The 23,279-nt window shown below is 32.0% G+C and overlaps 1 protein-coding gene across 1 annotated transcript in view; it reads right to left on the minus strand.

The window, feature by feature from the left end:
* The window catches only part of LOC122713540 (zwei Ig domain protein zig-8), a 416,620-nt gene that overhangs the window by 39,542 nt on the left and 353,799 nt on the right, over positions 1-23,279 (minus strand). The window contains exon 4 of the mRNA XM_043934103.1: positions 5,370-5,589. Coding sequence (XP_043790038.1) covers positions 5,370-5,589 — 220 coding nt within the window. The remainder of the gene's footprint in view (positions 1-5,369; positions 5,590-23,279) is intronic.

Consider the following 23,279-nt stretch of genomic DNA (forward strand, 5'->3'; position numbering starts at 1 on the left):
TTGATTGAAATTTATATTAAGAAATTCTCATTTATCGTTGAAATTTATGGCTGTGCATCGAGGTAAATATTTGTATGAAATTTAATTTACATTTATTATACGTAGACTAATTAAACAATCTGGAAATTAATTTTCTGCAATATTAAATTATTTAATATGAAATTGTATTTTAATCTAGAAATGTATGTCATTCGAAATTTCAAATAATGGCTTAAAAAAAATTCCAGAAATCAAAATTTAATGTTAAAATTTTATTTTCTGACGAACTGAATACTCTTTGAAAGACAAACAATTTTGAATATTCTAAGAATATTTTATTTTTGTGAATAAACATTCTGTTATTTGAGAAATTATGATAATTTTCAAAAAAACGTACCACGCATAAATAAATATACAGATACAAAAATTAATTTTCATTACATTCGATCAACTTTATATTTTATTATATTTAATTAAAGGAGGATCGGTTATCAATAAAATATATCTCCAACGAGAAACATTTTATCGAGTAAATATAATTAGAATTACTTCCATTTAATTACAATTATTAATAACCAACAAAATTAATTATTAATAAAATATCGTGTTTAACAATTCAATTAATAACATGAATCATTGAATAGGATAATAGTGACTGCATATTTCATTTAATATTTTACTATTTTCTGTTCTACATTATTTTAATTACTTTAACACTTTATGTTAAATCAAAATATAGAATAAAATAGAATATATTCTTAATATTTCTCCCTAATATTTTGCATATGATTGTATCTATCTATTTCTAATTTAGCAACTTTAATAACCATCATTGCAGATTTTTATAAAGTTCAACAAGCATTAATTCTTCTATTTTATTATAATCGATAATTATTTTTCCAAGATTAAATCAATTATATGTTACACCAAATTTTCAACGACACTTAATCCCAACGATCAGCAACCAGAGATAAAAATCTCTTCAGACGCTATTATATACCATTTTCAGAAACAGTGGATATATATCAGATATCATAGACAAGCGTCGTAAAATAAATCCTATAATCGTGTTCATCTAAGAGTATTATCCAAGAGATAGTGTACATCATTCTTTTCAACTCGTGATAATAACCCCAAATACTTCTCTTCTCTGGTGCAACATAATGTTTGGTACACATTGACGTTAGGGGAGCAACGTGTCGGTTGTAAGTAAAATAAATAGTCCTCTTGGGAGGGATGCTGTTTCAGTCACGAAAAACATTTTCGTATTTTTGTATTTCCTTCTAAGTAATGACGATTGGAAATTGGTTGGAAAGTTTGTTGACGTTTACTCATTTCGAAAATTCTTAAAGATTTAATTACAAAATTGTACAAGTATTGAATTTTGTTATTAATACAATTTTACAAATTTCAATTCGCAAAATAATAACACTTTTTATATTTTATTTCACAATGTATGAATTTATTGTGAAATAAATTAATTATTGATTAATCTCTGATGGATCAAAATGGATCTGTATTGACTATCTAATTATTAAGATTTGAACAGTGATTAATATTTTTATCTAAAAATATGTAAAATTATTATTCTCAACTCTTTCTCTTCGAATCAAATGAAGTTTTCATAAATAGATGAAAAAAATTCATCTCTAAATTATCCTTACGATGTGAAAATTGGATTATAAATCAATTCGAGGATCGTTTACGATTTCAAAAGTTTCTTGACGATGATTTCCATCTCTATAAATCGGAAATAAGCTGAAAATAATAACGAAAATCGTCTTTCTGCAACGATCGAAATCGGTTGAACGTTGTTCCAATAAATTTTCGAATCGATGGAAATAATTTCACGTCAGATGCACCAGTCGTAGGACAATAGGACTCGTAAAGAAGTTCTGACAACTTTGTCTCAATAGATTATTGATTAATCATTTATTCGCCGTATTTTAGCAGTTAGTTTCATCGTATGGCACGTTAACGTATTGCACCCCTGAGGGTAATGACGATCGTTTAAGGGATATATAATGGTGTCAATGTAATAGTTCGAAGCCAATGCACCTGAACTCTGAATTTATCACAGAGCCTTAATGTTTTTTTTTCTTTTTAATTAATAATTTAAGCTTTGAGATTTAGCCTTTCTAATCTATAATAATATCTTCTACAACAAATTTAGATCTTTATTGAAGATATTATTAAGTTAAATAATAATAATATCGTTATTATTGTGATATAAAGGAATGCATGAAAATTCGTTTAGATTTAGTTTAGAACTAATTTTAAAAATTAATGTCTTTCAAAATTACAACAAATATATTTTATCAAAGAAACACTGATATAATCATTCATCGATTTTCAATAACTGGAAATAAGAAAACTGTACAATCTTTAAACCTTATATTCAAGTTTGGATTGTAGTTCATGGATGAAATACTCTGCAGAAGGTTGGAGGTGAGAAACAAGGATATTTGGACCGAGTGCTTTATTGTTGGTGTGAATGAAAAGTGCATCAGCCACTCGAGATTTCCAACGTGCCTGAATATCTCCTAGGAATGTCTGAATCAAATGAAAGAAACAGAAAAATAGAAAGGAAAAGAAAGAAGAAAGGAAAAACAAAAAATGTGCTGATATATAGATAAATAGTTACACTTTTGATATACAGCTTGTCTATTGTGATTAAAATTATAAATTTATAATTTCAAAAATTAATATTTAATTTTTTTTCCCAAAAAAGTATCCCATTATCTAATCCAATCCAAACTATATTCAACAGTTTATATTTCCTTTTAAAAGAACACAATCATCACATCTTCTGCCTTTCTTTCTTCTCTCAATATTCAATACTCAATAAGATCTTTTTGTTTCTTTTAAAACAAAACATCACAATACCAAGAGACTTCTACATAATTTTTCCTATATAATTATTCATATTCAAACACCTTTGACATCACAGTTTTAATTCAAACTCAACAACGACATTCGAGTACCTTTTCCTTTTCCAGTATCAAATTCAATACAAAATCTTTTTCTTTCTTTCAAAAAACACAAAACATCAGAATACCAAGAGACTTTTACATAATTTTTCCTATATAATTATTCATATTCAAACACCTTTGAAATCACAGTTTTAATTCAAACTCAACAACGACATTCGAGTACCTTTTCCTTTTCCAGTATCAAATTCAATACAAAATCTTTTTCTTTCTTTCAAAAAACACAAAACATCCAAGAAGAAGAATACCAAGAGACTTCTACATAATTTTTTTATTATTCACACTCAAACACCTTTGACATCACAATTTTTAATTCAAACTCAACAACGATATTCGACCTTTTTCTTTTCCAGTATCAAATTCAAGATTAATTTATCCTCCCATTTACCTTATGCATACAGTTCCACCACGTGGCACAATATTCTACCGGTCCTCCAACTATGGAGGAGCCCAGTCCTTTGTCAGGCGGCCTATGCACCGTGAAGACGCATCGGGCATGCTCTGCATTTCTACGCCCTTGTCAGCCCTGCCGTTTGTGCGTCGCGGGAATATTGCACCCGTGCTGCGTCTGTTTTTGGACGTGATTGACGATTGTCAGTCTCGCTGTTTCACACCGACGAATTTACGAGGGTCCACTCTCTCTCCGGAATCAGAGAATCTCTCAAGAACCAGGAATTAATCGCCATTGCGCGTGTCATCTTTGGAAGAGGAATCTCTGGATCAGGAATTGTCATCGAGATATTAACGCGATATCGGTTCAATCAATGGCGGTAATTTTGATGGATGGCTTCGAAGATGGCGCCACGATCAATCTTTAGCACGATAAAGATGCAGATATTGACGAAAGAATTTTGGAAATTATTCTTTTTAAACGTAGCTACAATTCTCTGTTAATTTTGTTAACAGATGATAATAATTTATAATTTTAAACATATTTGATAAGCAAGGATCGTTAATATATTCCATGTTGTAAAAAGAGAATGAGACTATTTATGGAAAATTTATTTAATTAAATCCAAGAAATTAGAGTAGAATAGAAACTTTCTTTTTTTTTTTTTTGGAAGATAGTTTGTTCGATAGAAAATTGCGACGAGTTTATTAAACGTATTATTTTTTTTATACGTTGTAATAAGATGTTTCATAAATTTTATAGATTTCTAATATAGAAATACAGAGATTATTGTTTTATTCCGAGAATTCGTGGGCGTAATATGGAGTTGTAATTTATACGTTTGACAGAGTAATGTGTTAATTAAGGATTTCAGTTTCAGGATATATGATCGTATACGAGAGTATAGAAATTGAATTTTGTGAAATGAATATAGATATTTTGCTTCGCCTTTCATTATTCATTGTTCATTGTAATTTATGCGTTTCACGAAATAATTTGTTAATTAAGGATTCTAGGTTTCGATAGACGTTGATTGTGGATGTAAGCGTCAAGATTGAATTTTCCATGAATGTAAATTGTTCTACTTCTATTCTATTAATTCACAGGCGTGCGCGATAATATCTTCAAATGTGTACGTAACTGTGTACGTACAATCAATCTCAAATATATCGTGTTGAAGTTTCCAAATTCAAATTTCGATAATAACTGGCACGAAAACGTCAAATAAACGTAAAGTTGTAATCCCCGCGATATTAAATATTCAACAAATGTATACGAAAATATATATATATATATTTTATCATTGGTAAAATAAATTTTCAAATTAACCAAATCACTTAAAATTATTTATCATGAAGAAATATCGAAATAAAATGTATCGATTGATATTTTTTCCCTTTTAAATTTTAATATTTATGTAAATTAAATAAATTTATATTTAGCACGATGAATAATATACGCGTGAAATATACACACATTTTTCGAGAGTTGGCCCAAATGATCAGATTACGTGTCCCATGCATTAGTGCGTTGAATAATAACTGTAGTTTCGATAAGTAATTTCGAATGTATGGACAGGGATTTGGTTTAATATAAACACGTTGGTTGTTTGCTTCTAGTTTTCAGATTGAAACCTGCTCTCAATCTTGATAACACGTTGATCAATAATTAATTTTTGAATTGTTCGACGCAGATAGATAGAGATTTTAAATAATATCAGATTGTTTCTGATTTTCGAAATTGATCCCCCTGTTTAATTAATAACAATTTAATACAAATTTAATCAATATGATTAAAAACTTGATTATTTCTAAATCTTTACAAAATTAAACGTTTAATCATATAAATTTCCCTTTGTTGAATATATTTTTTCCAATAATCGATTCTTATCGTTTTAAATTAATATTATATATTTATCTTCTCTTCGATAACATCGTTCGTTTGTCGTTCTCTCTATATCCCGAAATAATCCTGAATAAATCGTAAGAAAAATGGAGAAATAAGCTCACCTTGACGTGAGGGCGTCGCTCCACTCGGTTTCGACCGTGATGCGGGGCTCGCCGTTCACGTCGTTCTCCGAATGAGGCGACGTAACTATTGGCTGGCTACCATGGTACCAAGCCACTGTGCCAAGGTCGTGAGGCCCTTGAGACATGAGGCAGGTGAGGATGAGAAGACTGCCGGTTTTCACGTAAATATCCGCTTGCCCGTTTATTCTGGCTCGTGCCTCTGCAAATAAAAATATATATCTTTATATTAGCTTACGTTCAATCATTTACTTCGTTCCTATAATATTAACAAATTTCTTCCCTCTTATTATAATATTCCTTTGGATAAAAACGAACGTACGTTCATTCCACGTTACGCAATTTCTACGTACAAATAATTTATAAATAATTTGAATGTACTTTATTATCACTTTATTATTCAAAAAATAAAACAGATTTCTTTAAGTCACGTTGATAAAAGAAATTTTATATTCGAGGTAAAAATTTCTATTCCGTAATAATAGACTCACCCTGTAAACACAAATAAATAATTAACAGAAAAAGCATTTACATCGAATTCAAATTTAAATCGCTGCAATCCACGTGTTTCGATGTGATCTGATGCAACGAGGAAATTTCTTTTACAACAGCGGTTAGATACAGCCGTGAAGAAGTCGGGATACGAGGCGTGTCAAATAGTCGCTAAACGCCGTTTCCCAACCTGTGTCAATTTTAGAGGCTATTATCCCGATATCCGTTCCCGATAAATTATTCATATCGCGAGGAAATCGCGTGGTGTATAAGCAGCGAGCGTTCAGCTATCCTGGGGATTCAGTTCGACCTACTTTCTGATTAGCACGCGAATGTTTCCTCGGCGCTGTGCATTTATAATGACCGAGCTGGTAATTATGTGCGAGCGAAATTGTCGCCGAAACGGAGAGAACGAGAGGATAAACTTCGCTGAAACATGCGCCGGTTATTAAATCGTTTAAAATTGTATTTCCAATATATATGTATGAAATTTTGGCTATATATATATATATATATATATATGGGATTAAAAGGATCGACATAAATTATTAAATAGTTTTGAATATCCACGATGATTAAAGGAGAGGTCTCGCTTTTTCAATTTTTTACGATGTATCTTTTTTTTTTATTCGAACAAAAGATATATTTTTCTAAAAAAATGTTCTTTAAAATCTATGTACAATTTGATACGAGTGTTCTTATTAGAGAGGAATAAAATGGGAGGAGGGGGGAATGTTACGGTTGAAAAATGATCAATATTAGATGAATATACATAACTGTAAAATTTGCAAAAATAATATTAAAAAAAGTCTAAAATTTTTGAAGTATATATTTAACGAAAACTCACGACTTTCTAAAACCATTTTCTAAAAATAATCACGATAAATCTTTAAATATAATTTTCACAGACGATTACGAATCTTCAGTTTTTCTATGTAAAACCGCTTTTCGTTTCTTTTTCTTCCCCCCCTCTTCTTTCTTTCTTTCTTTTTCCTTTATCTTTTTTTCTGTTTTTAATATTCATCAATTTCACTATGACGAGCAAAAGGTCCTATCAGGCAACAGTTCAATGACTTCGAGCGAACAGAAAGAAGAATGTGTCTAGTCACCGTTGATGCATCAAATTCGTGCAAGAATAACGGACATATGATTCACGCCCGTTCCAGCATCGAGGGGGATTGTGGATATCGATTTTCGCTTTGAATTTCAACGTGTTCCGTTAATACCACAATTTTTGCGCACTGATATTTCCTCGTATATTGTTCGGTATCACGGAACATTGTCCTGGTTAATTTGTCGATAAGCTATTGTGCTGTTATTTTTTATTTTTTTTTTTTTAATTTAAATTTAAAAACTGTATAATCCTTTAATCTTTGATAAAATCGGATTAAAAATATGATTTTTTGATTTTTTCCCGATACTAGAAACGAGTCATTCCAACGTTGAATTATTGTTGTTTGAAAATATAAAAATGAAGATAAATTTATGGTCGAAAAAATCTGGCCAATTTTGTAAGACAATTATATAGAATTATTTACATTATTTAGATAAATTAATCCAAAGTGAATTTTTTATAAAAAACATTTTATAAATTTACAAAAAGAAATTATTAAAATATTACAACCTATTCTCTTTGACAGAGTAAATTAGATTAAAAGTGAAACAGGTTTCAGCAACTTTTAAAGAACTCAAATTTTAAATTTTTTAATATCACCATAAAAACCGTAAATTATCTATCAAGTCTCAAAAATAAGAAAAAAAAAAAGAATTAATATTATATCGAATATTATATCACCAATTTGAACTTTTACAAAAGTTTACATAAAAAAATATCAACGCCAAGCGAAAAGAGAAAATAAAAAAGAAAAAAACCAAAATTTCAAATCCTTTTTATGTATCAAATCCTGTCTGTATCCGAAAATATTCCGGTAAATATCGGGGAACAAACATTGGAAGGTATCTAGTCGAAAGCTTTTGAACGAGCGACATCCCCTTCCTGGATATCTCTCTGGATAGACGGGGGAAGGGGTTAAGAGAGAATACGTGTTCATCGATCGAACGTTCTGCCAAGATGTTCCCTCGTTTATCATCGTGGCCGAAGAGGACGATGGTATCGCGGAACTCGCGATTACACGAATAATCGCTCGATACGCGCGTATGGGGACGTTCTGCTATCTGACAAAAGCTGATCTGATAAAAAGATCTCGTTGGATTTATTGCCGTGATTCGTGACGCGTTATGCTGATACGCGTAGCATCCGAAAGAAGAAAAAAAAAAAAAAAGTATCGCAAGTCGCGAAGTAATTCGATTTAATTCGTCTTACGCGTAGATTTGCAGCCGAGAGAAATAAATGAATAATTTATTGATTTTCGATTCGAAGTATTGTCGAATTACTTGGATTGGAAGGTAATTTGAAACGAGTAATAATTTGTATTTTATTTGAAACATTCTTTCAAATGGAAGGGGTGGTTAATTTCAAGTTGGTTTGATTAATTTTTTTTTGACAGAGATGGAAAAAGTTTCATTGGCTATTCAGTAGGATTATAAAAAAATGAATTTATCGAAACTTTTCATACGATTAATATTATAATATTTCATTTTGTAATCAATTTTAATATTGAAAGAAGAACTTTGTATTATAAATGTATTAAATTTAAAACATTTAAAATAATATAATGGAAAAAATATTAATATTTTATTGGACCTCCAAGAATAGTTAGAATTTTCGTTTAAATTTGCCAAATTTTCTTCTAATTCGATATATCTCTATCATATTTAATCGAATCACGAAAAGTTATGGATGTTTGGAATTATTATGAATCTTTCAATTTCAACAAAAAGAAAAGAAAAATGTTTAATACAATTACGATTCTAATTTAACATTCAAGAATTAATAAAATAGTTCGATTAAATAGAAATTTCATCGAAAAAAATATATTTACATATCGATTAAAATTCGATCGTAAAAACACGTTCTTCCGCGTCGGGCAGGAAATGCGCGCGGCAAAGTTTATTTTGTTTAAACAAGCGTCAGATGAATTTAATTGGTCGTCGAGATCGAAAAGTGAAATGATGAAAAATTGGAATTGGAAATCAGTCGGTGGAACGTGTACGTGCACCATTTCGAATCGGGAATGAAATAAAGGAATATGAATTTCCACCCTCACTTTTCGATTTCGTCACTGATTCGTATTTCTCTGATGGACAAAGGATCATTTATTTCATTGGTGGCCTTTTGTTAAGGACAAATTGTGACATGGGCATAAACAAATACCGGGTTATTGGAAAAAAAAAAAAAAGGAAAAAAAATACAAGTACAAAAGATTGTACGACAGAAATCGAGGGATGAAAAATAACGTTATGCGTCTATCGCGGTAAATTGTAGGAATGCGCTTTACAATAGAGTTACGAGATAAACAATTAAACAACATTCGTCCTGAATGAACGAATTAATTTCACGAAATAAAGTACGAATTAATTTATTTAAGTAATTTAGTCGGTATAACGGCTGTACGATTATTGATACGTCAACAATATACAGTAATACGCTGCATTATATGCTTGAATAATTAACAAAATAAATCAAAGTGAAATTTATCGAATATACTTCTGTATAATAATAGATAAATAATCTTGGTGTTCTACAATTGATACGAAATAAAGATAATAGTGAATTTTCAGAAATTATATTCATAATATCTTTGATTTTCTTTCTTCATTTTTCCATCTCATTCTCCTTCTCCTTTAAATAACATTTTAATGTAGACACATTAGAAGTTCGAATATTAAATATCATCGTACATCATTCGTACACAACGAAAGAACGTGGTAAATTCTATTTCCGCGCATGGATAAAAGTTATTGGGAAAATGATGAGAAAATTTGGAGATAAAGGATTATTAAATTTTTCAATTGCACCTTTATCGTTGAAAAATATCGGATATCTTTTAAAAGATTCTGTACCATAAGGACAAAACGACGAAACGTTGGTTGGGAGTTAAATTCATCTGCGTTCATCTGCTGCAGAAGATTGCTCATTTTAATCTCGATTATCGTCCGTGGAATATTTTAGAAGAAAAGATTTCGACATAATATCGAGATATTGAAAGCAATTGTTTCGCTAAAAATCGTGAAAGTTATATATACTTTAGTCATAAGCGCAGTGAATATGAAGATAATCACAATCATAGCTTCGAGAATTTTTGCAGTACGTATCTTTCGAATAAGAATTTGAATAAAAATTCTAAATTAATCTTTTGCACTATTTTTATGCGTTACCCCTTGGACTTATTTTGCTAATTTCCAAATTATCAAAAGTAAATCTACATGAATTTTTCTGAAACACAAATAATTTCAATCAAGTAATCCTGTTGGGACGTCAAAGTAAAAGTGATAATTAATATTGAATACTCGATAAAAAGAAAAAAATCTGAGGATGGCACGCAAGAAATCATGCGTGTATATCGTCCCTCATCCGAATGGAAAGTAGAAAATCCATTAATGCACCCTGCAATCGGAGATAAGAAACGAACGATTTGTTCGAATGTAAATTGCAAGATCCATCGAGATGAAGGAATCGTAGGCGGGGAGGTGATGGAAGATTCTTTTCCCCCCCTCAACCCCACCAAATCGGTTTAATCTACGTTTAATGCGCGTTTTTATGGGATCGTTCACGCTTAACCGATGTTCGAGATGCGGGATTATGAAAGTAGAATCCTAGAGCCAGTCTCGTGAAGTATGATGCAGTTGCATTTCATTCAATGATTATCTTGGACCGATTCGAGTGGATAACAATTGTAAAATTTATCTCGAAGTGAATTTATATTTTAATGGAGATCGTCGACAAATATAGACAAAGATCGTTGTGTAGAGACAAATGTTTTCAATGTATTGTTAGATAAGAATTAATATGGGATATAGAGGATTTCATCGATGCCTGTCTGTAAACGAAGCACAATTTTATAGGGTTGTTTTGTCGAACGATTATTCTTTCCAGGGGATGAAGAAAATGAAACTTTATTTGGTTTCGATCCAGGAGTAGGAATCAAGACTTGTTTCGATACAATCCGAGGTAATAATGATTTATAAATATATTAAATCGTAATCGAGCAATTGTTATATTGCAAATTCAAAAATAAATTTGAAATTTGCAATTCTCGTTTATTATATCGTGTATTATATCCTTTTTTTAGTGGTTAATTAGCTTTTTAATATAAAATTCCTATGTATTTTGATATTTTCCATGAAAGAGTAGTAGAAGGATAATAAGATTCGTGTAATATTGTGATAAAAAGGATAAGATTACTATTGAAAATTACTTTTATTATAATAAAAGAGGATTCTGAAAAATTCTAAAAAGTTTAACACAGAATTTGAAAAATATAATTTATTTTCAAATTTGTAAAATAGTGTTAATGTAATCTTTTGCATGGTCCATGTTATATATGTATAGTAATTTGATCTATTCTCAATCATTAATTTTAAGTATAAAAAATTCGGTAGAATACGAAGATTTTCGATTTTGTAAAATCACAGATCAATATTATGAAAGTTAATAGAACTAATAAATAGAATTTATACCGTAATCGTATCGGTATCTTGCACATAATCGGAGATAAACTACTTTGGAAACTCAAACAGCTGCCAATTCCTCAAAGGTTAAACAGCTTCAGCAAATATATAGCGTTACATTCGGAAAGTTGGCTAAATCTCTAAAACAATACGCCATTCCAATTAGAATACCAGATCAATAACAAAATATATATAATTCGAAATATTAAATTTTACATTTTACAAAATGACACTTTCAAAAACAGTTTCTAAAAGTAATAAAAAATTTCAGTAAAAAAAAAATTGTCTCATACATAATGCTTTATAAAATTTAATTAAAAAAAATTTTTAATTACAAAATTTCAAAACATTATTAAAAACAAAACATTGTTCATCGACATTTCATTAAAAAAAAAAATATATATATATATATTCTTTCACCGTACCTTTGTACACGACAAACGACAAATAATAGCACGTGCAAAAATCCAATTTATTTCACATTTTCGAGTTCGATTCAATAGATCGGACAAGATTATCTCTTTCTTGATATTTATCCACCGGCTCGAGCCAAACCGCCATTTCCATCCAAATAAAAATGTTCCCGAGCACGTGAAAATACGTTTCACGTTTTTTTTCTCTTTCTTTCTTTCTTTTCTTTTTTTTTTTTTTTTTCTTTTTCAAACGACCATTTCGATAAAACGCGACTTTTATCTCCACGCAACGCGTTCGCTAATTAATGTCCTCGCGTGAATTTATTATCGCCGCTATTGTTGTGCATATTTCGCTGAAGATTTAAGAGCACGAATGAATGCACGCGGCAGATCTCGTCGCGCTAGGGAAGCTCCTCCCTATCTCGGCGAATTTTCGGGAGGGTGTTCGGGAGGGTGTTCGAAATTGTGGTGGAAAATGAACGATAAAAAAAGAAAAAAAAGAAAAGAAAAAAAAACTATCGCCAAAGAATTTTCCCGATTGTTAATTTCGAAAATGATTAAAAATTTAATCAGGCTCGACGAATTTTTCGCCGTATATTTCTGCTTTGGAAATTGTTCAATTAATAATCGAGAGTTTCGTCGGTCCTGGATTGGAAAAAAAAAAAAAAAATTTTTTTTTGGGCAAGTTAAATAGATTGTATGAAACAAGAATGATTGTCACGCGGAGTGAAAAAAATTGTGTGAAAATTAATTGGATTTTATTGGAAATTATTTGTCCAATTGAAAAAAATTGCGAGTGTATTTAGATATTGAGTATTTCTCGTTCAAAATATAATCGAGTGTAAAAAAATATAAAATTTCGAAGGCTGAAAGTTTTTGAAAAATCTACATTAGTTACATTTTATTGAACGTTATTGTTTTCTCTTGAAGGATATATTAATACAAAAATAGAAATAAATATTTAAAAATTAAAATACTTCTGTATTAGATATCTCGTTATTATTATTCTTCATAATTCTCTGTCAAGAATTAAACATTAAAAACTATATAATATAATGTTTCTTAAGCGTCTTGAAAAAAAACATGTACTATAAAACTTTAAAAATTTAAAATAAAGTTATTAAAAAAAATATGAAATATTTCTTAAAACTAAAAAGATAATCTCTTCTTCCTTTTTAATCCCACGTTATTATTATTCGTTACTTCATCATGTACAAACATACTTTATACAAAGTACAACAAAATAGACAATAGGCGGAGATTTTTAAAAGTATGAACATTCGCGCGATGCAAAATTGCAGAGCTCATCGCGGGAAGGCTGTGCTCATCGTGGAAATTTGCAAAGAACTGCTCGCGTGCCTCTAATTGCACTAACTACCTTTTCGAGGACAGATTTATGCAGTTTCCAGGTCGAGGTGCGAGTAATAATCAGCAACTTTTGCACACGGTGGAAAGTCTCTCGAATACGTTCGCGTGGAAAAAATTTCTTTTATAAATACATAAATTTCGCGAGGAATTATATGAAACACTATTTAAGTAAATTTTCTCGAAAATTAAGTAAAAAAAAAAGAAAAAAATTCCAAACAATATCGAAAGAATTAAACGTTAAACACTTTAAATCACTGTGAAAATTATTTTATATTCTCTAATATATCATTCAATTGTTACATTGTAATTTTATAATTATTCTCCCATTTTAAATAATTATTCTCAATTTCCAAAACAAAATTTCGAATAGATTGATAGAGAAAATTTCGAATGATCAAATAAATCAAGAATTATACAACCATTATATTAACCATTTGGATATCCATCTAATCACAAAATTCTCGTAAATTTTTATTGATTAATATTCTCCCGTCACAATAATTATAATCCATCCCGATCCAACCAATCTAATCTCCCTAAAATACCTCTCAATCACTCGTAGAAAAAAAAATTCGCTCCTCGTGATACGTGATATCTCGTCAAAACGAACATCTCCAGAGTAAGGATAGTAAGAAAAAAAATCTAGTTGCCAAACAAAAATAAAACAAAACCAGAAAAAAAAAACAATAAAAATCCAAGGAAACCTTCGCGATACCGCTCGTCGAGTTTCCCAAAAAAAAGAGGCAAAAAGAGAGCGTTAGGTTGAAAAAAGACGGAGCGCAGGAAGTGAAGGAGAGGAGGATGGAGGAAAAAGAGAAGACGACGATGACGAGGGATGGTAAGCTTTGTAAGCAGCGGCAATGAGCTTACCTGAGGTACTTCTGGAATAGCGGTGAAAAAGAGCGAGACCTAACGGTGGCACGAGAAAAAAAGGCAGAGAGAGAGAGAGAGAGAGAGAGAGAGAGAGAGAGAGAGAACGCTGAAAGGGTGGTTGCTCTTTTGTCGCCCCACCGTGGAAACCGCCGACACCCGGTGTCGCGACGTTGCTCGTCGTTACCGGTGATGCTAATATCTCGAGCAGAACGTTATAGTTTATTAGAAGCGAGCCTTTTCGTGCAACCTCGCAGTTTCTTTTTCCTCTCCTTTTCTTTTCCGTTGCGACCTTATCTTTTTTTTTCTTCTTTGCACGGACCACACGTGGACGTGGTTTCTTGTTTAATGGCCGGTTTCTAATCGTCGACTTCCTTCCCAACTTAATTGCGACGGATATATACACGTTTCGACGAAGGAACGAATGTTGGTTTTTTTTTTTTTTTTTTTCTTTCTTTTCGTTGATTTTGTTTCATTTGACGGAACGAGTGATTTTAAAGTGATTCGAAATTATATTTCTTCGATATTGGGATTAATTAAATTTTGTCTGTTTGAAATCTGAAATTTTTTATTAATTTCTTTCCCTCCTATCTTAATTGGAATAATTAATTGGATTGTTTGCAGATCTTTATGAAACTTGTATGTTGTAACAATATGTATTTTGTTTATTGTTAGTATCAATATTGTCAATAATATGTAATTTTATCTCTATTTGTTTTTTATCTGTCTTTGCTTAAATTTTCATTTAAAAATCATGTATAAATACGAATCTATACTTGATATTTCATCGATTTTAGAACCAATTAAACGTAAATACGATTATATTCGCAAAATTTTTCGTAAAGAAAGTACTTTCAAACGTGATCAGATTGCAGATCATCAAAATCATGTATGAAAATAGAAATCAGCGAAACTTTTTTTCTAAATTAAACCTTACATTTACATTCACAGAGAAAAAAAGAATTGTGACCAAGCAGATACGCATTAAATTACGTCGTTATGCAAATTGAACGATGTTGCCAGTTTTCGAGTCGAGGTGAATTGCTCGACCGGCAAATCCGATTAAACGCCTCTTGTAATAATGACACTTGTCTTCCACTTCGCAACCTAATTTTCAGTGATTCATCCTACATCTTCGTCGAAGATTCTCCATCGAATAATTAACAACGATGCAGTTCTCAGCGGCGGGGATCTTTCGAGAAATTCAAAGTTTAATTAACTGACGATTTTCACCTTTTCTCCCCTCCCCAAGATAGATGGAAAAATTCTGTGTTCCAAGTAACGTGGAAAAGTAATAAGGAGGGGAAATGAGGGTTGGTTAAGAATTTTAGAGAGTTGTAAGTGGATGAGGAAAGTGGACAATTGAATTCGAGAAGGGGTGTTTAAATTAATTTTCTATACAGAATTGCTGTAAAATACCTATTGTTTAAATTTCTATTTCATTTATATACCGTGCACTTGAATTTTTCCACATTATTGTAAATCTTTTGTAAAATTTTATCAATATAATTAATATTTATAACGTTATCATCATGCAATTGTAAGATAATATACCTTTCTATCTTTTTGAAGTAATATATTAAATTGCAGAGTATTAATATTGCAGAGTATTAAATATTTTTTCTTGAAGGAGTACAACATTTGGATATGCATTTTCTTCTTTCTGATATTAAAAGAAAAAGAAAAATTTAAGTGAGTCCATTAATAAATCCCTCTTTCTTTTTTTTTCCATTTCTTACTCCTCTTTCATTTGCAACAATATCAAATCAAAGATTGAATATTAATCAACAACTGATAAAATAATTGAATACGAGTGTCAATTCGTGATAAAAAATTTCAATTAATTATAATAAATATAAAAAAGAAATAATTGTGATCGCTGAATTTCAACACTTTCGAGTGAAACGTTTGAAAGATGAATTGCGTCGAACGAAAATAAATTTCCCAGGTGATTGCATCACCGACAGTTAACAATAGGAAGGTACATTCTCTTGGAGAGGGCGTTAAGTTGCATCATTGCAGTTTGTGTCTAATTGCACGCAATTCCTGTTACAACTGTCGAGCGCATAATCACAGTTGGTTGGACGCTGATGGAAGTTAAACGTGGCAAATAATCGATTTCGGTCAGGCACTGCGTTACCGGCGTAAATTACACGAATAATCCTCGATACGATAACGTATCAACAACTGCCAGTCCTGCAATCGAAACGATGCATCAAGGATGCAATTAATTCAGACGATTCGTCCTTAAGTTTGCCGCGAGCGAATCGAGGAGGAAACAGTCGGGCAGAGGACACTGACTCCTTGATCTATTATTCGATGGAATGCGATGGATCTAGATATTAATTTTTACGAAGCGTTTCAGGCTTTCCATTTGTTTAAAGCGATGAAATAGAAATCGTAAAATATTTTGAAATATAAATGTAACATCAAGTGGAAATTTTTTGTCAAGCAACTTGAAGAATAGCAAGTTTTTAAGTAGCTGTGGATGTTTATCAAAAGTATATTTCTCGCGATATATTCTATACGAGGTTTAAAATTAGATTTCGAGTTGAAAAGGAATTAGTCGAAATCGACTTAGATCCGGACAGGAATTAACTGCCTTTTACTTGCAGTTCCCCAATTTAGTTGGCTCAAAAGTTTATAGACTCATCCAATTAACTCGTTGCAGTTCTTACAATTTTTAAAACTTCCCTTTTCCAACAAAATTATCCAGCGTTGCTCCGCGCAAAATTTTAAACTTTCAAATTTCAAACGCTCCCGTTTAAACCAGACTCAGCAAATCCATAAATTCACATTTTCATAATTATCTCGTTCATAATTAAAAATTCCTCAAATTCCACGTATTCCACGATTTATTTGAATTAATTCAATTTCTTCTTTGTTCTTTACATCGATTCTTTACATCCATTCTACTTCCTTTTCTTAAGACCCCAAAGAAAAATTATGAACGGTACAGCAAACGGAAAGGCTGCGAACAACCATCTTATATAGCTTGTTCGTGATCCGTCTGGCGGGGTCTTTATTTTCTTCCGGTTGAATCGAAGCCCGGTGGCGTACCAATAAACCCTTGCCAACTTCCGCTCGAATCGCGATCCAATCCCTTGTCCCGCCATTGTCCGAAGTCCGGATGACCGAGCTTGTTGCGAATTCGCCTTAAAGTCACGCCGATCGGCCCAACCCCTCCATTCGACATTGTTAAACTTCGAAACGCGTAATAAATCCGGCTTACCGACGTTTGATACACTGCCAGCTGCCGGTGCTCACGCTTCAGACGACCATCTTCGATTATTTAAGCCTGATACTACTACTACTCATGCGATTTGCAGCATGTTCAAAGGATTTCGATTCAAAGGATGAAAAAATAATTCGAATCAAGGAAGATAATTCTTTTGCTGATGTGAAGATCAGATTCTTTTTTTTTAAGATTATTCGTTATCAATAATTTTTCAGTAAATATTTTATCCTCGGTTATAATCGTATGATTATTAATTTTGCGATGAATAAGAGAGATGAGTATGTTGATGTTGAATATATTGCGCGTATTATTATTTATTTAATTCTTCACTTACAAATTGTAATCGCGATAATTTGATTTAACATTAAAATTTAATCAAAGTTTAACCGAGGCCAGACTTCCAAAACAACATTATTTATGGGATGACCTAATAACTGGGTCGTGTACGCGATAGGAGCCCGGTTAATCCTCTTTGCTAACTATAATGTTTTGTTCAGATAATAGCTATTCACGTTGTAAACGAATTATATTAAATATTTGTTCCTAAAATTAAATTGTATCACGATAAATTTAAATTGAACGAATACATGTTTCATACACTTCAGAAATTCGATGTCGAATCAATTCAATCCTCTTTCTTTATATTTCTATTACATTCTTTATGAACGTTCAAAAATCTCAAACAAGATTCTACCTTATTACATTCGTCTAATAATAGAATAACCTCTTCGATCTTTTAGACGAAGATAGATTCTGCAGACTGGCTATTAATATCCATGTAACTTTAACATCTATTGACGCAATTCATCCGTGAACTACTTCGAAAATATAAAACCTGTTCCCCAGAATTCCAAGTTGTTGTAAAATAAATATATTTGGAATCATTTCACGCAAAACGAAAATAATCTTTACAAGAAAAATCTAATCTAAAACATTTCCTTGATTTCCAATTCAAACGAGTAGTAGTAACTGCATTTCACCGATATCGAGTAGTTCGAGTCTATCATTCGTCAGGCGGCCACTCCTTGCAAGGATCGATCAATCGGTCGAGGGATCGATGGATGGAAATCGATCAAAGGCTTCGAAATCGGTATCCACCGACCACGAACGACGGCCAACAATTTTTCTTCGATGGTGGCTGTACCCCGGCTGGCCACCCTTAACCCATACAACCGAGCAACATTCCAAATTTTACAACGTGCAACCGTGTACGATACAAACGTCCCCCTCTGGAGGATTGTGACTGGCGAGTTTTTGAATCGACTCTGTGTGTTATTTACAGGCTTCGATCTTTCATGCATCGAGCCTTAAATCGAGAATTTTTACTGGAGATTCTCTTTATTTCTGGTTCCTCTCCCTCGATCGTTTCTTTCGTCGTGCTTTTGTACATTTTATATCTCGTTTTTATATATGATGATATAGAAAATAAGAGATTGAAAAGAGAAGAGAAGATAAAAGGATGTTAGGTGGGATATTGGATGGTGGATGTTTTGGGTGGAAAATGGAGTTGCTGTGTTGGTTCATGGAGAAGAACTCATTTTTAATTCTTCTGAATCTTTAGAGCTTTTAAAATAAATTTTTCCTGCATTTCAATGATAATTGTTAAATTCTATAGAAATTTTGTATTCTAAATAGTAGTAAATTTTTTCCTGTATTAGTTTCTTCATTTTTGGACTTATACATAGTTCATTTTAAAGAAAAGAAAAAATTAAAAAGAATTGTAAGATCATTTGTCCGAAATGTGAAATTATGCGAAAAAATTTTAATTACAATTTTTTTTTTCCACTTCGAAGATGACTATAACTCGTGGAATTTTTATTTTTGTAACAGAATCACGTTCCACGAGAATGACAAATGTTAAAAGTTCCCCCTTGTTAACGGAAGAAAGCAAGCAAAAGTGTAGTTAAGGGTGCAGCAAAGAGGGGAGATGAATAGTTTTCGAAATCAAAAGCTAAGTAAAGTTCCCATAGAAGCATTATAAACTACTTCAGACTCTTCAAGTTAACTCCAGAAGCGTTGAGCTTCAATAACGTTCAATTACTCAATTGTACCACCCCCTTTTATTTCTTTCAGATTTTCAAAGCAGTTTGCTCCTTCAAATTCTTACATCGAGAAGCTTGTTAAAGAGTGTTCGTCAAAGCTTACCAAAGTAACCGTGATTACAAACGAAATTTCATGAAAATTTTACCCCCTTCTCACGTTCCCTCACTTAAACGCTCATACACAAATACTTCAACGATTTATCATTTATCTCCGTTCCTAATACTGGATACTCATAAATCGCGAGATTTAAAACCAAAATTCTTTCCCTTCCCGCCCAGGTGACGAATATATTTTTCCACGCGTATCATAAATCTTGAAAAAAAGAAAAAAAAAGAAAAAAAAGATCGACCTCCCCAAATCTTTCGTAAATCGGCCGGGCATCGAGGCCGAAGCGCGTTTATCCGCGCGACGATAAGCTGCCCCCTAGTTTCCATGATTTCGACGGGGGTGAAGTCGAATTTATAGGGCGAAGGAAGGCGAGAGAGCCGGTGGCTAAGTTATTCTCGACTCGCGGGGTCGCGCGGCGCGAACAATCGTTGCTGATGATAATCACCTCGTTGTTCCAACAACGAGGCGGTCGAGATTTTCGGGGCGAAAAACGGGGGGAGGGGGTGGATCCGTTCGACGTGGAAGAAAATCCGGGTGGAGGGCGGCAGGATCCGGGCGAGGCCGCAAAACACCCGGGGACGAGTTGGGTGGAAGTTCGTTTAAGTTTGGATGCTAATGAGTGGAAGCCTCGAAGCGGAGCGTTGCAGCGCGAGGAGAAACGTGAGAAATTGTGGAAACGAAGAGTTGAATGAATCGTATTTGGTATCGAAGAGAATTAATTTGGAAATGGTTTAAACGGTGGTTTGGAAGAAGTAGTAAGTGGAAGATCAAAGGAGTGATCGAAATAGAATTTTAGAATTTAGAGTTAATTCTAAATGCGTTATATTATATTCGTTTGACGAAAGATTGATGCATTGTATTACTGCATATTGACTTACTCTATTTGTCTGATCATTTGATTGATTTATATCACTTTTCTGATATGTACTTCTTATGGCCTACGTTATATGTCTGGCTATGATTGTTGTATTCTACTTGCTCGAGGACGATTGATTTGATATGATATTTTGCTCATATTTAATTCTATTGTTAAACTTTTGTGCTTTTATATTTGAGATTATTAGTATTCTATTAGTATCTGCAATAAAAATAATTATAAAAAAATTAATGAAAGATTCTATATACGTAAAAATTAGAAATAATTTTATATAAACATCATAATAATCGATATAAAAAAAGAAAGCCTGAAATTATTGGGAACCAATTAAGTTTTAATTGAGAAATTATGAATTGTTAAATTGTTTGTCAAACAATAGCGTTAAAATTGAAAATTTACTTATTGTTTTTGACTTCTGATGAAATAAATTGATCGAAGATTTAAAACAAATAAATTCTCAGAAATTTAATTAAGAAACATGTTAATATTAAACAAGAGATAATTTAAAAAAAGCGAAATCATTGGAGAAACAAACCAATTAAAATTAACTTTTGATTGAAAAATGTCTTTAGTATGTTTTTGTAGATTTTTTTTTATCGATATTGTTTGATTACTTTTTATTATTTATTTTTGATTGGAAAAAATTGAAACAGATAAAAAAAAAAAGAAAAAAGAAATAAAAAAAAAAGAAAAACACAAAAATACAAAAAATAAAATACTAATAAAATTTGAAAAATATTCCACTAAACTAAAAAACTAAATAATATTTGTTGAATTGGAAAATACATATTTTCAACAAACACATTCAAAACAATAAACAATAACCCATAAAATAAAGAAATTCCATTAAAGATTACAAAACTTTACTCAATGTTTCAATATATTTTATTGAATATAAACATAAGCTAAAAATAAAAAATTAATAAAAAACTTTCCAATTCAAAATTGAAATATATCAACTTGGCAAATAATCTAAAAATTTAGCCCTTTGAAGTTTTTATATATATATATATTTATGATTGCAAGATCTTATTTGAACATCCCTTCCCACGTGCCAGAACTTTTTTGCCATCCAACAAACATATCCAAAACCAAATGCAAGCTATGGCTTAACATCTAAGCTAATATGCCATTGTGTGTGAAATTTCAATTTAGAATATGTAACAACCAAATAGCCGGTGGAATAGTTAAGTCTCTGTCTTATGGACGACGTAATCTAGGTTATCTCGTTCCTTAAGCTGCTTAGTGTCAAAATAATTCAGAACGTGTCCACGATATCCACAGAAAGGTTCCACTATGTACATCCTTTGTAATTCAAAGTACGCGTATGCAAGGATTAATGAGAATACAAAAAAAAAAAAAAATACTTGTCCTATCCAATATATCAAATACTCTTTGCCTAAAAAACTAATTTCTACATAGTTTTCTACATACCTAAATCAAAAAATGTATCTATTAACGAAACGATTTCGATAAAGTTTGAAAATGTTTGAGATAGCTACAGAAAATTTACACAAATTTCATCATTAAATTCTTCAAATGAAAATATATCAAAAAAGTATTCGATGGTCATTCTTCAAACAACGCGAAACAAATGATTCAGAAATCGTATTTCCAAATGTGGTATCTCCACAATTCACGATTACAACGAATCATCGCAATTAACACAATGTCAACACCATTTCGTGGAAACAGCAGCAGCTACGCAAGAAACAATAATTGGCAAGCCTCAACAACAACGTTCGTCAGACAGAACGCGATCTTAGCCCTCCTCCACCACCCTTAAAGAATAACTGAACCAATTTTCGCCGCAAACGACGACTGTGCCGCCGCTGCTGCTCGCTTCCAAGCATACGCGGTTAAATAAACACTCGTCAAGGCGCGCATTTGCATACGACGTAATCGCTCTCCTGGTATTTGGCGATATACCCCGTCGAACCGAGTAATTATCGTGAAACTTTCAGAGTCGAGGAGGGGAGGGGGCGTGTGCCGCTCGAGAGCATAATCGTGTTTATGATTAGAATAGCTACGGTTATACACCACGACACGCGTGGTCGTTGTCCCCCTCCCTCCTCGTTATCAAGGGGGGAAAGGGGACATCGATTATTATCCGCCAACACACCGCGTTCATCTGCTTGATAATTACAATCTCGTTGGGCGTTCTGCTAAAACGTACGGGAGATAGCAACGAACGAAACCACTTGTAGCTTAATAATAACACCATTAAGCCAAGATGGCCCTTGTAAAACGGTGTTATTCCCAGGCCCTCGGGAGGCAGGCGACGAGTCGTAGGTTATCCCGTTTGGATCAAGTGAACTCGAAATTGTCGCGCGGGAGTTGAAGTTGTTGTTTCGACCGTTCAGTGTTTTGAGAGTTTCAAAAGGGGATTCGGGGATTCTTTGAGCTTTCACGTGAATAATATTTATACGTAGAATTTGGTTGCTGGATCGAAAACAGTATCGATGTGCTTTCTTTCTTTCTTTCAAGTAAATTTTCAAGCGTTGAAAAGTGAAATGAATTTTTATAGATACTTAAAAAAATCGTGTATATATCGCTAAAAGTTTCTGGCAATTTTTATCTCATGAAAGGTTTGATGTTTTTATATATATCTTCGATTCGTTCCATCGTATCACGTTAAATATGGAGTTTTGGTTGGATATTCAAATATTCAATATCCATAACATCCGGTAAAACATATGCCGAATATCGAAAAAACGTACAACGAGCTTTCTTCCCATCCCCGCGTTATCCGTTCAATTCTTAATGGAATCGTGAAACGAAAGTATATAAATTAAATTCAACAAATAAAATCCTATACAGACCTAGGAATATGATATAGAATAAATAAGATTGAATTTAGAATTTCGATTACTATTACGTGTAATACGTCAACCGATAGACTTTCCAAGAAT

Source organism: Apis laboriosa, unplaced genomic scaffold (genome assembly GCF_014066325.1).
Source record: "Apis laboriosa isolate Shangri-la unplaced genomic scaffold, ASM1406632v1 scaffold24_cov149, whole genome shotgun sequence".
NCBI classification, from domain to species: Eukaryota; Metazoa; Arthropoda; class Insecta; order Hymenoptera; family Apidae; genus Apis; species Apis laboriosa.